At 39.9% G+C, this 12342-nt stretch overlaps 1 protein-coding gene across 4 annotated transcripts in view; it reads left to right on the top strand.

Annotated features, from left to right (window-relative positions):
* Nucleotides 1-12342, top strand: part of LOC127425302 (serine/threonine-protein kinase TAO3-like) — a 101640-nt gene that overhangs the window by 75609 nt on the left and 13689 nt on the right. For 3 of the 4 annotated variants that reach the window (XM_051671131.1, XM_051671120.1, XM_051671140.1), the window contains exons 11-13: nt 4504-4671; nt 5380-5565; nt 6836-6970. In XM_051671131.1, the coding sequence (XP_051527091.1) occupies nt 4504-4671; nt 5380-5565; nt 6836-6970 (489 nt within the window). Of the gene's footprint in view, nt 1-1522; nt 1557-4503; nt 4672-5379; nt 5566-6835; nt 6971-12342 lie in introns of those variants that run through there. The other variant, XM_051671148.1, reaches the window with a different exon arrangement.

Below are 12342 nucleotides of genomic sequence, written 5' to 3'. Positions count from 1 at the left end.
ATTTTTTTCACATTTTGTTATGTTGCAGCCTTATGTTAAAGTGCTTTTAAAAAAAAAAAAAAAAAAAAAAAAAAATCTACACTCCATACCCCATAATGACAGAGCAAAAAACAGATTTTTGATAACTTTGCAAATTTATTAGAAAGAAAAAAATTACCCTTTGCTATGAAATTTAGCTCCGGTGCATCCTATTGATTTGGAATGGTACATACCTGTCTATATAAGGTCTCACAGCTGAAAATGCATATCAGAGCAAAAACCAAGCCTTGAGGTCAAAGGAACTGCCTGCAGAGCTCAGAGACGGTGTTGAGGCACAGATCTGGGGAAGGCTACAACATATTTTTGACTGCATTGTAGGTTCCCAAGAGCACAGTGGCCTCCATAATTCTTAAATGAAAGAAGTTTGGAACAACCAGGACTCTTCCTAGAGCTGGCTGCTCAGCCAAACTGAGCAATCGGGGGAGAAGGGTCTTGGTAAGAGAGGTGACCAAGAACCCGATGGTCACTCTGGTTGAGCTCCATAGATCATATGTGGAGATGGGAAAAACTTGCAGAAGGACAACCATCACTGCAACACTCCACTGATATGGGCTTTAGCCAGACGAAAGCCTCTCCTCAGTGCAAGACACATAAAAAAAAGCACCTAAAGGACTCTCAGACTGTGAGAAACAAGATTCTCTGGTCTGATGAAATGAAGATTGAACTGTTCAATCTTGCCTCAATTCCAAGCGTCATGTCTGGAGGAAAACAGGCAACACTCATCACCTGCGCAATACCATCCAAACAGTGAAGCATGGTGGTGGTAGCATCATGCTGTGGGGGTGTTTTTCAGTGGCAGGGACTGGGGGACTGGTCAGGGTTGAAGGAAAGCTGAATGCAGCACAAGACAGAGATATCGTTAATGAAAACCTGGTCCAGAGCAATCAGGACCTCAGATTGGGCCAAAGGTTCACCTTCCAACAGGACAATGACCTTAAGCACACATCCGAGACAACGCAAGAGTGGCTTAGGGACAGCTCTGTGAATGTCCTTGAGTGGCCTAGCCAAAGCACAGACTTGAACCCAATCAAACATCTCTGGAGAGACCTGAAAATGGCTGTCCACCGACGGTCCCCATCCAACTTGACAAAGCTTGAGAGGATCTGCAGAGAAGAATGGCAGAAAATCCCCAAATCCACGTGTGCATGTCGCGTCATACCCAAAAAGACTTGAGGCTTTAATTGCTGCCAAAGGTGCTTCAACTAAGTACTGAGTTAAGGGTCTGCATACTTGTGACTATTTCAGTTTTTTTCTTTTTGATAAGTTTGCAAAGTTATCAAAAATCTGTTTTTGCTTTGTCATTATGGGGTATGGAGTGTAGATTGATGTGAAAAAAATAATAATTTAAAACATTTTAACATAAGGCTGCAACATAAAATGTGGAAAAAACGAAGGGGTCTGAATACTTTCTGAATGCACTGTAACCTAACAAGCACATTTACAGTTGCCTTTTTTTTGCAGTTGATGTGAGGACTTCCTGTTTGCCATATCTGTCAGTACTTCCTGCTCTCATGACAGTGGGTTCCTTACTCATCCATCCCTGCTGACTCACACACACGTTTTCATATTGTAACGTTTTCCTTCTCTCCAGCCAAGCACTCAGCCCACAGAGGGTGTCATTCTGATGTTTTTTCATTTGCTCACTTCCTGTGCCAGCCACATCCTTGGAGTGTTAATAAAAGCAGGGAGAAAATATTTGATTGTGCGTGTCTCATGTAACTAATATAACAATGACGTTCTCTTAACCGAATCCGTGGGGCTGTAGGTGGACATATTGCTGCACTGTGACTAATGTTTGTGATATCGTGCTGTGGTGGGAGGCTTATGGATTTATATCATCACCAAAATAAATGTGTGGTAGAATGTAGCACTACAGTTGGGATAGATGGGTAATTGTTGGCTTCAGGATAATTCTGGATCATTGGGGATAGTGCTGCCCAAGTGATTCATTTGTTTGCTTGTGTTTGCACTTTGTATGGGTCTGTTTGTGTGGGTACATATTACAGGTTACAGTTGATCTTGTTTTTCAGTTGGTGGACACGGGTAATCCTATTTTGCTAACTAAGAGCTTTGTGTCACGCGAGGCACACACAATGCTTCTTAACACCTCCATAACCCCCCACCCCATGGGGTGGGCGGCCCTGGGTGAAATGGGATACCAGGGTTTCTTCGTTGGCCTAGTCCGAGCAAAGGTGGAAATTGGGATAAATTTAATTCCGACTCAGTTTTTTCCCCCATTTTAATTTTTTTCCCATTCCTTACTAATACCCAAGATTGCCCATCCAAGCTCCTTAAGAGAAAAAAGGGTCACTAATCAGAATTTAGCATTCAAAGCTGTTCCCAATTATTACTGGTCCCAACTGTTGTCTTAATCTCACATACAGAATAAATTCACCTCAAGTCTTGACCTACACATGAGCAGAGGTTGTATCAATGGAGAACGAGAAGGGGATATCACCCATGATCTTACAGTTGGTGCTGGCTCTGTGCAAGGGCTTCGGATTTTGTAATTTCCCCCATTTAAAGGGTATAATCCCATAGATTAGTTTCCTCCCATGCTGGTCAGTCACAGATGTCTGTTTAGAGTGGCGAATGCTTATCTATGTCATCATTAGGAAGCATAGTTGTTAGCCATAACCATCTACCAGAGCTTAACGGTTGAACGAGTCGCTCTGAAATGCTTTTAAAAACAAAAACGCCCAAGACGTGTCTGTCTGATTCAACTTAATGTTTTTGCAGCTAAATTCAAATTGACTATCCATAGCTATTGACCTAGTTGACACATTGTCAAATGCCCAATAACATGTAGCAACAGTCAACAAAAAAAGTGAACCAGTTGACTTTGAACAGGTCTGCGAGAATTATATGCTTTAGAGCAGTTTGACTGATAACATTCATTATCGGTCAACGAAACCAAGCACAAAGTGAACTAGTTTTTATTATTATCTATGTCTTGCTGCTGTTTTTGTATTGTTGTACACTGGAAGTTCCTGTCTCCAAGACAAATTCCTTGTATGTGTAAGCATACTTGGCAATAAAGCTGATTCTGATTCCGATAATCCAGGCAAAGATTCAACCAATCCACTTCCAACAGGCCTACGGGAGTAGTTTATGTTCTGGAGTAGTTGACATGTTGTCAAATGACAAATAACATTTATTAACAGTTATCAAATCCAAGCAAAGTGTGAACATGTTAACTTTGAATAGGCCTACAAATAACGGTTTAGGTTAGGAAGTACAAGAAATGCCTAAGAATTAGAGTTTTAGGGCAAGGGCCATTTAAAGGGTTACAAGAGGCATGTTTTAGAGAAAAAGTTGAGGTCAAGAGTCCAGGTGGAATATTTAGGTTAAACATTCAAGAGCAGCTGCTTGGAGGAATGGAACAGGGATTGATTTTGATTTTGGATTGTGCTTCCAAACGTTTCTCCCAAATAAATACATGACTCCAGTTGAACCAATTGGGTAATGGAAAGAACTGCAACAAGACCAATTTGTTTTCAAAGACTCTTGGTTTGTGGTTTACTGAGCATGATTTGTGGAGATCAGTTAACATGCACACATGTAGGTGTATTTACTTCATGCCAGTTCTCTTTAGATTTTCATTGAGGAGGTGAGATCAAGTCCTCATTTAGCCAACCATGTCAGAAACCTCCTCCATATGCCATATGTCCACTTTTGGCCACATAACACATGAGCACCCCCTACTGAGCAAAGGACAAAGCATGAAATGACGTAATTCAGAGTAATCCGGCATGTAGAGAGGATGTGGGTTTATTTCATGGTCCTGGCTGTTGAATTGCATCATGTTTAACCCCCAATGTTCTCCTGAAATGTTTGTTTTCATTAAATGTATGCTGTTCATTCAGTGAGCACAAGGCCAAACAAAAAAAAAACACATTACTCTTATCGGTACACTTCTAATAAATTCAGTATAACTCCAGAGTCTGAGAGTAAAGTTTGATTGATCAGTGTTTGCACACACAAGCCATTTTTGTACATTTGATGATCGCGTTTTGCTAATTTTATTTATTTTAAGCATTAGTGATAGACTGATATATTGATTAATCGCCTGTTATTCGTCCATTTTTGAGATTATTGGCATCTACCAATAACTATGCCCTCTGGGCTGATTAACATGATATTTCACTTGTGTAACATTCCTGTAATCTATAGATAGCTTTGTCAATTAATAATGCACATTTTCCTTTTTTTTTTTTTTTTTTTTTTTTTTTTTTTAAAAAGTGAATTTTGTTAATTTCATTTCACCAATTTCAATTACATTTAATTTGCTATCTATGAAGTTTTATGTTTAATATCCATATAGGGATCCATATCCCTGCTGTTTAGACATCGGTACTAGCCCTAATGGAGTCCTTATGGAGCACGTTGATATGTTTTAAAAGTGCTAAAAAATCTGTTTGTTATTTTGCTAATTCTCCATCTGTCCCCCTTCTCCGTCTTCAGCATGAGTTTGTAAGGAGAGAGCGTCCTTTACGCGTCCTTATCGATCTGATCCAGAGGACGAAGGATGCGGTCAGAGAGCTGGACAACCTGCAGTACCGCAAAATGAAAAAGATCCTTTACCAAGAGAAACACAACGGCCCAATGGGGGAGTCTCAGGAAGAGGAGGAGGTGGGTGCAGGAAATGAAGGGCCCCTGTCAGTGTTAGTCATTCACATTTTGACTTCACACTTTCCTATAATCATAACATGTGATACTGTATATGTGAGCTGTATACTCCCACAATTGTGCGCGCACACAGACACGTTAGCATCTGTTTCTCGTTTAAATATTTGTTCTATGTAACACATGCTATCCATACATGCTATATATAACTATACAATAATATATATTATATTGTAGTGTTGCAACTAACGATTATTTTGATAATCGATTAATTTAACGATTATTAGAACAACTATTCTGCGACTATTGCAATGATTAATCATTAGCTCTTAACCGATTATTCAGCTTGTGCCCCGATTTAAAACGTTGTATTAAACGTGCTTACTAACAATAAAGAGGACAAAATCATCTTTTAAAAACACCTCTAAATGACGTTCACTGAATTAAAGGGTTTAACTCAGTAAAGAAATTAATTTCTATACTGAACTAGATTGAAGGTGTGTATAGAACTACTGAATGATACTGCAGGCTAAAGGGCATTCGGTAATGAAACAAATTTGTTTCTGTCTAACAAATTACTGCTGTTACTGGCCTTGCAGGAATGCTAGCAATGAGACATGTAAAATGCTTTCAGTAGTAACTGAGGTTGAAATAAATATTGGTTTCAGAGTGGATGGTTACCAGTGTCTGTGTTATCTCCTATCCCTTGAGCAGGATGGAGATCAGGCAGGCTGTAAGGTGAACAGTTTAGGCAGTAACCACTCCATTCCCAGCACCTCGGTGAGCACCGGCAGTCAAAGTAGCAGTGTCAACAGCCTCCAGGAGGTGCCAGATGACTCCTGCTCCGACCTACACCATGACTACGACAGCACCCTTGAGTCTTCCACGCACCACAAAAAGGTCCGAAAAAAACACATTCAAACATTGTGCCATCAGTCTTGCAGTGTTTTGCCATCCATTTCTCTTTTTGAAATGTTTGTTCTATGTAACGCATGCGTGCCATACTTCTGTTAATGTTGACAGACAAAATGAAACATATGCCTTCAAAGTAGATTCCTGGTAATTATTTCATCTCTCTCTCTCTCTCTCTCTCTCTCTCTCATTTGAGCTATTCAATTGTTGGATGAACAGCTTGTTAAAATTTGAATGGTCAGTACATAGAGTACTCTTAGAGGAGAGAGAGAGAGAGAGAGAGAGAGAGCAAAATCTGCACCAGGTTACATTGGCTATAATAAAATAGTTTATCTAACAGAAATAGGTGTTGAGGTACTTCTTGAACTACTGTACGTTTGAGTGTTACAGGTATACTTGACCCACAAATGAATATTCTGCCATCTTTTACTCACCCTCATGAGGTTCCAAACCCATGTGACTTTCTCTGTGGAACACAAAAGATCAAGATCATTCAGTCACCATTCATTTAAATTAAATGGAGAAAATATGCAATAAAAGTGAATGGTGACTGAGACTAACATCTCCTGTGTTCCGCACAACAACAACAAAAAAAGCCATACAGGTTTGGAACAACATGAGGGTGTATAAATGATTACCAATTTTTCATTTTTGGGTAAACTGTCCTGTTAAAACCACTGCCATTTTGGTTCTTTTAAAGCAATGTCATAAGAGTCAAGTCAGAGAAGTTGGAGCTTTTGTATAGTTCTGATTTTAAAAAAAAAAAAAAAAATTTTTATACAAGTTGTAATTACATGTTTGACAAAGACATCCAGTTTTTAATTATGGTAATTCCCAGATGGAGGCACTATAACTTGTCTCACACACACACACACACACACACAGGAAACCAGCACACAGGAAAAATATGTTTTTGTTTTTTTCAGTAGTATGTGTGCAAACCTCATGCGTCGATTTAATTTTAAGATAAGTGAGTGTGTTAGTATTGAATATTTTTAAACGTCTCTGCTGATACTACAGCAACAGGAAACATGAAACTCCTTCTGCGCATCTCCTCTGCACTCTGAGCCTGGAGCTATTGCGATGCTTCCTTAATGTGTTTTTGTGTTTGTATGTGTGCAACACACATGTACGCAATAGAGTACACTGCATTATAACTCCTGCTGAACATTGAAATGTTTTGATCTTGCTAACATCTCCAGAGCTTATGCTATATTGTGACTTTGCTTGACTGCTTTTGGGTGTTTGTTGTCCTCAGGACCATCAGTGTATCCGCGACGACCTTCCTCATCGCGACCACCGGTCTGACCTGCGGCCGTCCTCGTCGGACAGAGCTCAGGCTCACAACTATAAAAACCGCGAGCGCTTCGCCACCATCAAATCAGCCTCACTGGTGAGCCGAAAGAATGACATCATCCATACTTATTCTTTCTGTCATCTGCTCGCCCCCTTACTCACTTCATTCTTGCTCTCCTTTCTTCCTTGGCTTTAATACACTGCAGTCATTCAAGCTCTCCTCTGTTTCTCTCTCTCTCTCATTCCCTCCTGGTGGTCTTAGCTGCCTCCTCTTCCTGTTTAACCCTCTCTTTATTTTGGGAGAAAAAAAAAATGGGCTTACTTTCTCACTCTCACGTCTGTTGTCAAGGCAACGTGAATAAGTCAATAGCCAGCTGCACTCATCGCACGAGTCATTGGTGGTGTTGTGTACTATCAGTTTACTTTAATCCAACACAAATTATATAGTACGTCTAGCAAGGTTTCGGGGAAAAAACAACATTTCCCATTTTATTATGACTTGAGGTCGGTGTCAAGCATTCACTATGCGATCGAAGATTTCCTTATGCAATTAAGTGTGGAAAAAAAAAAACTATTGTGATAACCATTTACACCCTACTTAGTGAATGTATGGAGATCACAGGCAGGCACTGTAGTCCAGTGGCATCGCAGTATGCTTGGTTTAAATGATGATGTCACCTATTTTGGCATTGTTTTGCTGGAGCGTGAGCGCCCTCTTGGGGTAGACAAACGTAGTGGACTTTGTCTGATAGTACAGACACTCATCTATCATTTCAGATGATCACAAAGGAGTTTGGCTTAATCTGGGGTTTTGGGCATGCTGCATCATGATGCTAACTTTCAAACTTGATATTTGTCACATACTTGGTGGCATGGAAGATACGCTTTTGTTTAGCGTAGTGCATATTTTTTAAAAGTGTAGAATTAGATTCAAGGAGCAAGGCTATGCGGGGAAATAGATTCTCTTTGTGTTGAAAAGCAGGGGAAGGAGGGGTGAGGTGTAGAGAGAAAAGAAGAGAAATAAAGGATAGATATTGAAGGAACGTGGAAAAGGAAGACATGTCGAACGAATGCAATGGAGAAAAGTAGTTATTGTGCTGCCGGTAATATATAGGGATTTAAAAGAGTGTATGAGCCATTAAAGCATCTTTGACAATATAAAAGAACAGTGGTTGAAGTTATATTACATGTTTTAAACGTAGTGTATGATAACTGGCCATTTATGCCATAGTATGAAACTTAATTTACATTAAATAATTTAGCGGACACTTGTATTCAAAGTGACTTAAAATTGAGGGAAAGCAAAACAGGCTTATGTTTTGTTTGCATTACTACCAATTGTCATTTGTATTTAGTTGTTTCCTGCTCACAATTTTGCAGGGATAGTTCACCTAAAAATGATAATTCTGTCATTATTTACTCACCCTCATTTGTTCCAACGCCGAATGATTCGCTTTCCTTTGTGGAACATATAAGGAGATGTTAGGCAGAATGTTAGTCTTGGTCATTCACTTCCAATGCATCTTTTTTTCCATACAATGAAAGTGAATGGTCACTGAGGCTGTCATCTTAACATCATTAACATCTCCTTTTTAGTTCTACAGAAGAATGAAAGCCATATAGGTTTGGAACAACATGTGGGTGAGTAAATGACTTTAAAGTCCTCTAAAGTGGCTCTGTTCCAAGACCTATAGAGCTTCATTGCTCTCTACTGCCTATGTAGGCAGCTGCCTTTTAAAGGCAGTATCGTAATGTTCATGGAGCTTCATAAGTGACACATTTGGAACACACTCAACTCTGCAACAACTCTGCGCACCACTCAAAAAGCACACAGGAGACTCAACTCACAATTCTTAGTTTGACATTAATATGTCGCTAAGCTAATTACGCAAAATCTGATGTTAGGATGTCCTACCTACGTAGGAGTGTGCCTATGATGCCTTGAAATGCTGTCTAGAAAGACAGCTCACTAAGTTTTTAAACAGGGCTTTTAACTTCTCTGTTAAAGGAATGTTCTGGGTTTAATACAGGTTAAGCTCAGTTGACAGCATTTGTGGCATTATGTTGATTACCACAAAAATAATTTCAACACCCTTCCTTTTCTTGAAAAAAACTTAACGTGTAAATATTTGTATGAACATTAAAAAGATTCAACAACTAAGACATATTCTGAACAAGTTTCACAGACATGTGATTAACAGAAATGGAATAATGCGTCCCTGAACAAAGGGGGGTTCAAAATCAAAAGAAACAGTCAGTAGCTGGTGTGGCCACCAGCTGCATCAAGTACTGTAGTGCATCTCCTCCTCATGGACTGCACCAGATTTGCCAGTTCTTTCTGTGAGATGTTACCCCACTCTTCCACCAAGGCACTTGCAAGTTCCTAGACATTTCTGGGGGGAATGGCCCTAGCCCTCACCCTCCAACATCCAACAGGTCCCAGACATGCTCAGTGGGATTGAGATCCGGGCTCTTCGCTGACCATGGCAGAACACTGACATTCATGTCTTGCAGAAAATCACGCACAGAACGAGCAGTATGGCTGGTTGTCATGCTGTAGGGTCCTGTCAGGATGAGCCTGCAGGAAGGGTACCACATGAGAGAGGAGGATGTCTTCCCTGTAACGCATAGCATTGAGATTGCCTGCAATGACGACAAGCTCAGTCCGATGATGCTGTGACACACCGCCCCAGACCATGACGGACCCTCCACCTCCAAATCGATCCTGCTCCAGAGTACAGGCTGCGGTGTAACGCTCATTCCTTCGACGATAAACGCGAGTCCGACCATCACCCCTGGTGAGACAAAACCATGACTCGTCAGTGAAGAGCACTTTTTGCCAGTCCTGTCTGGTCCAGCGAAGGTGGGTTTGTGCCCATAGGCGACGTTGTTGCCGGTGATGTCTGGTAAGGACCTGCCTTACAACAGGCCTACAAGCCCTCAGTCCAGCCTCTCTCAGCCTATTGCGGACAGTCTGAGCACTGATGGAGGGATTGTGCGTTCCTGGTGTAACTTGGGCAGTTGTTGTTGCCATCCTGTACCTGTCTCGCAGGTGTGATATTTGGATGTACCAATCCTGTGCAGGTGTTGTTACACATTGTCTGCTACTGCGAGGATGATCAGCTGTCCTTCCTGTCTCCCAGTAGCGCTGTTTTAGGTGTCTCGCAGTACGGACATTGCAATTTATTGCCCTGGTCACATCTGCAGTCCTCATGCCTCCATGTAGCATGCCTAAGGCACATTCATGCAGATGAGCAGGGATCCTGGGCATCTTTCTTTTGGTGTTTTTCAGAGTCAGTAGAAAGGTCTCTTTAGTGTCCTAAGTTTTTATAGCTGTGACCTTAATTGCCTACCGTCTGTCAGCTGTTAGTGTCTTAACGACCGTTCCACAGGTGCATGTTCATTAATTGTTTATGGTTCATTGAACAAGCATGGAAAACATTATTTAAACCCTTAAAGCATTTGTGGCATAATGTTGATTACCACAAAATTTATTTTGACTCGTTCCTCCTTTTCTTTAAAAAAAAGCAAAAATTGAGGTTACAGTGAGACACTTGAAATTAAAATGAATTTTTGGAGAGTTTAAACACAAAAATTTGAAGTTTATAATTTTATAAAAGCACTTGCTTTAATTCCTCTGTTAAAACTCATGTATTATTTGAGCTGTAAAGTTGTTTAAATTGTAATTTTTACAGTCATTTTATGGTTTTAGTTTTTTTTTTTACATTTATGGCAACAAAGTTGTACATTTTGTCTATAACTTCACACAGAAAAGGTTGGTAAATGCCACACTAAAATCATGTTAACACGCATATTGTTTAAAGTATTTATTTATTTTTATTTTATTTTTTTTTCACCCAATTTGGAATGCCCAATTCCCAGTGCGCTTTTAAGTCCTCGTGGTCGCGTAGTGATTCGCCTCAATCCGGGTGGCGGAGGATGAATCCCAGTTGCCTCCGCGTCTGAGACCATCAACCCACGCATCTTATCACGTGGCTTGTTGAGCATGTTGCCATGGAGACATAGCACGTGTGAAGGCTTCACGCCATCCACCGCGGCATCCGCGCTCAACTCTCCACGTGGCCCACCGAGAACGAACCACATTTTAGCGACCACGAGGAGGTTACCCCATGTGACTCTACCCTCCCTAGCAACCGGGCCAATTTGGTTGCTTAGGAAACCTGGCTGGAGTCACTCAGCACGCCCTGGGATTCAAACTAGTGAACTCCAGGGGTGGTAGCCAGTGTCTTTTACCACTGAGCTACCCAGAATCCTTGTTTACAGTATGTCTTGTGGCTAAACTTTTGAAACAGCCAGTATTTTAACATGTACAGATTGGCCCCATTCACTTCTATTGAAAGCGCCTCACTGTAACCCAGATGTTTGCTTTTTTGAAAGAAAAGGAGGAATGAGTCAAAATACATTTTTGTGGTAATCAATATTATGCAACAAATGCTGTTGATTGATCTTAACTTGTATTGATCCCGGAATATTCCTTTAAGCTCAACCGACAGCATTTGCAGCATAATGTTGATTTGACAAAATTCCTTGTTTATTTAAAAAAACAAAAAACAAATGTGGTTACAGTAAGGCACTTACAATGGTAGTGGAAAGGGGCCAGTCCATAAACATTAAAATACACACTATTTCAAAAGTATAGCCACAAGACAAACATTATACTGTATGTGTTAACATGGTTTTAGTGTGATTAAATCGGTTACTGACTTTATACACGTATGTGTAAATGTAAAGTTATATCCGATATTACAACTTCGTTGTGATGACGATGTAACGCCACAAACCTATAATTTCTTTTATAATGCAAAAACCGTAACTGTGATTTCTAAACAATGGAGGGACAAGTTTAAATTATTTTCTATGCAGTAGTGCTATTGCGCACGCGTCCATGAAGCCGCAACACCATCAGTGGAGGACTAGCTTAAAACAACCTTAGAATCATTATAGATGGGTTGTTCATGTTTTCCATGTCAAGTGTGTATTTATTTACTGGAAGCGCAGATAGCTATAGTAAAAATGGTAAAAAAATAATGTATGCCTCAATGGAGAAAATTACTTGCACTATTTTTATTAAACATAAATACAAATTGATAATATAAACCAGGGGTGATTTTAGAATTTCAATCTTAGGGGGGGCTCAGCTCCCAATGCACTGTAAGATGTGCGCATTTACTGTATTTCACTCTGTTGCATAGTTTGTGTTTTATTTTATTTTTTTATGTGTTTTTACATAATTTATGATAGCCAGCTAATATTTATTCAGAATATTGTCATTTTCTATAATAAACATTTATAAAGTAAAAAAAAAAAAAAAAAACAATATCACTAAGAATACAGACAAATCATATATTATTGTAACCATCTATTTATTGGCAGTACGTTTCATCCGTTCTAACCATTAATTTTTAAATCTCCATTTATTTACACGCATTATAGAACACGAATCAATCA

Source organism: Myxocyprinus asiaticus, chromosome 3, assembly GCF_019703515.2.
Source record: "Myxocyprinus asiaticus isolate MX2 ecotype Aquarium Trade chromosome 3, UBuf_Myxa_2, whole genome shotgun sequence".
Lineage (NCBI taxonomy): Eukaryota > Metazoa > Chordata > Actinopteri > Cypriniformes > Catostomidae > Myxocyprinus > Myxocyprinus asiaticus.
Note: the sequence above shows the minus strand (reverse complement) of the source record. Positions and strands in the feature narration are given on the sequence as shown.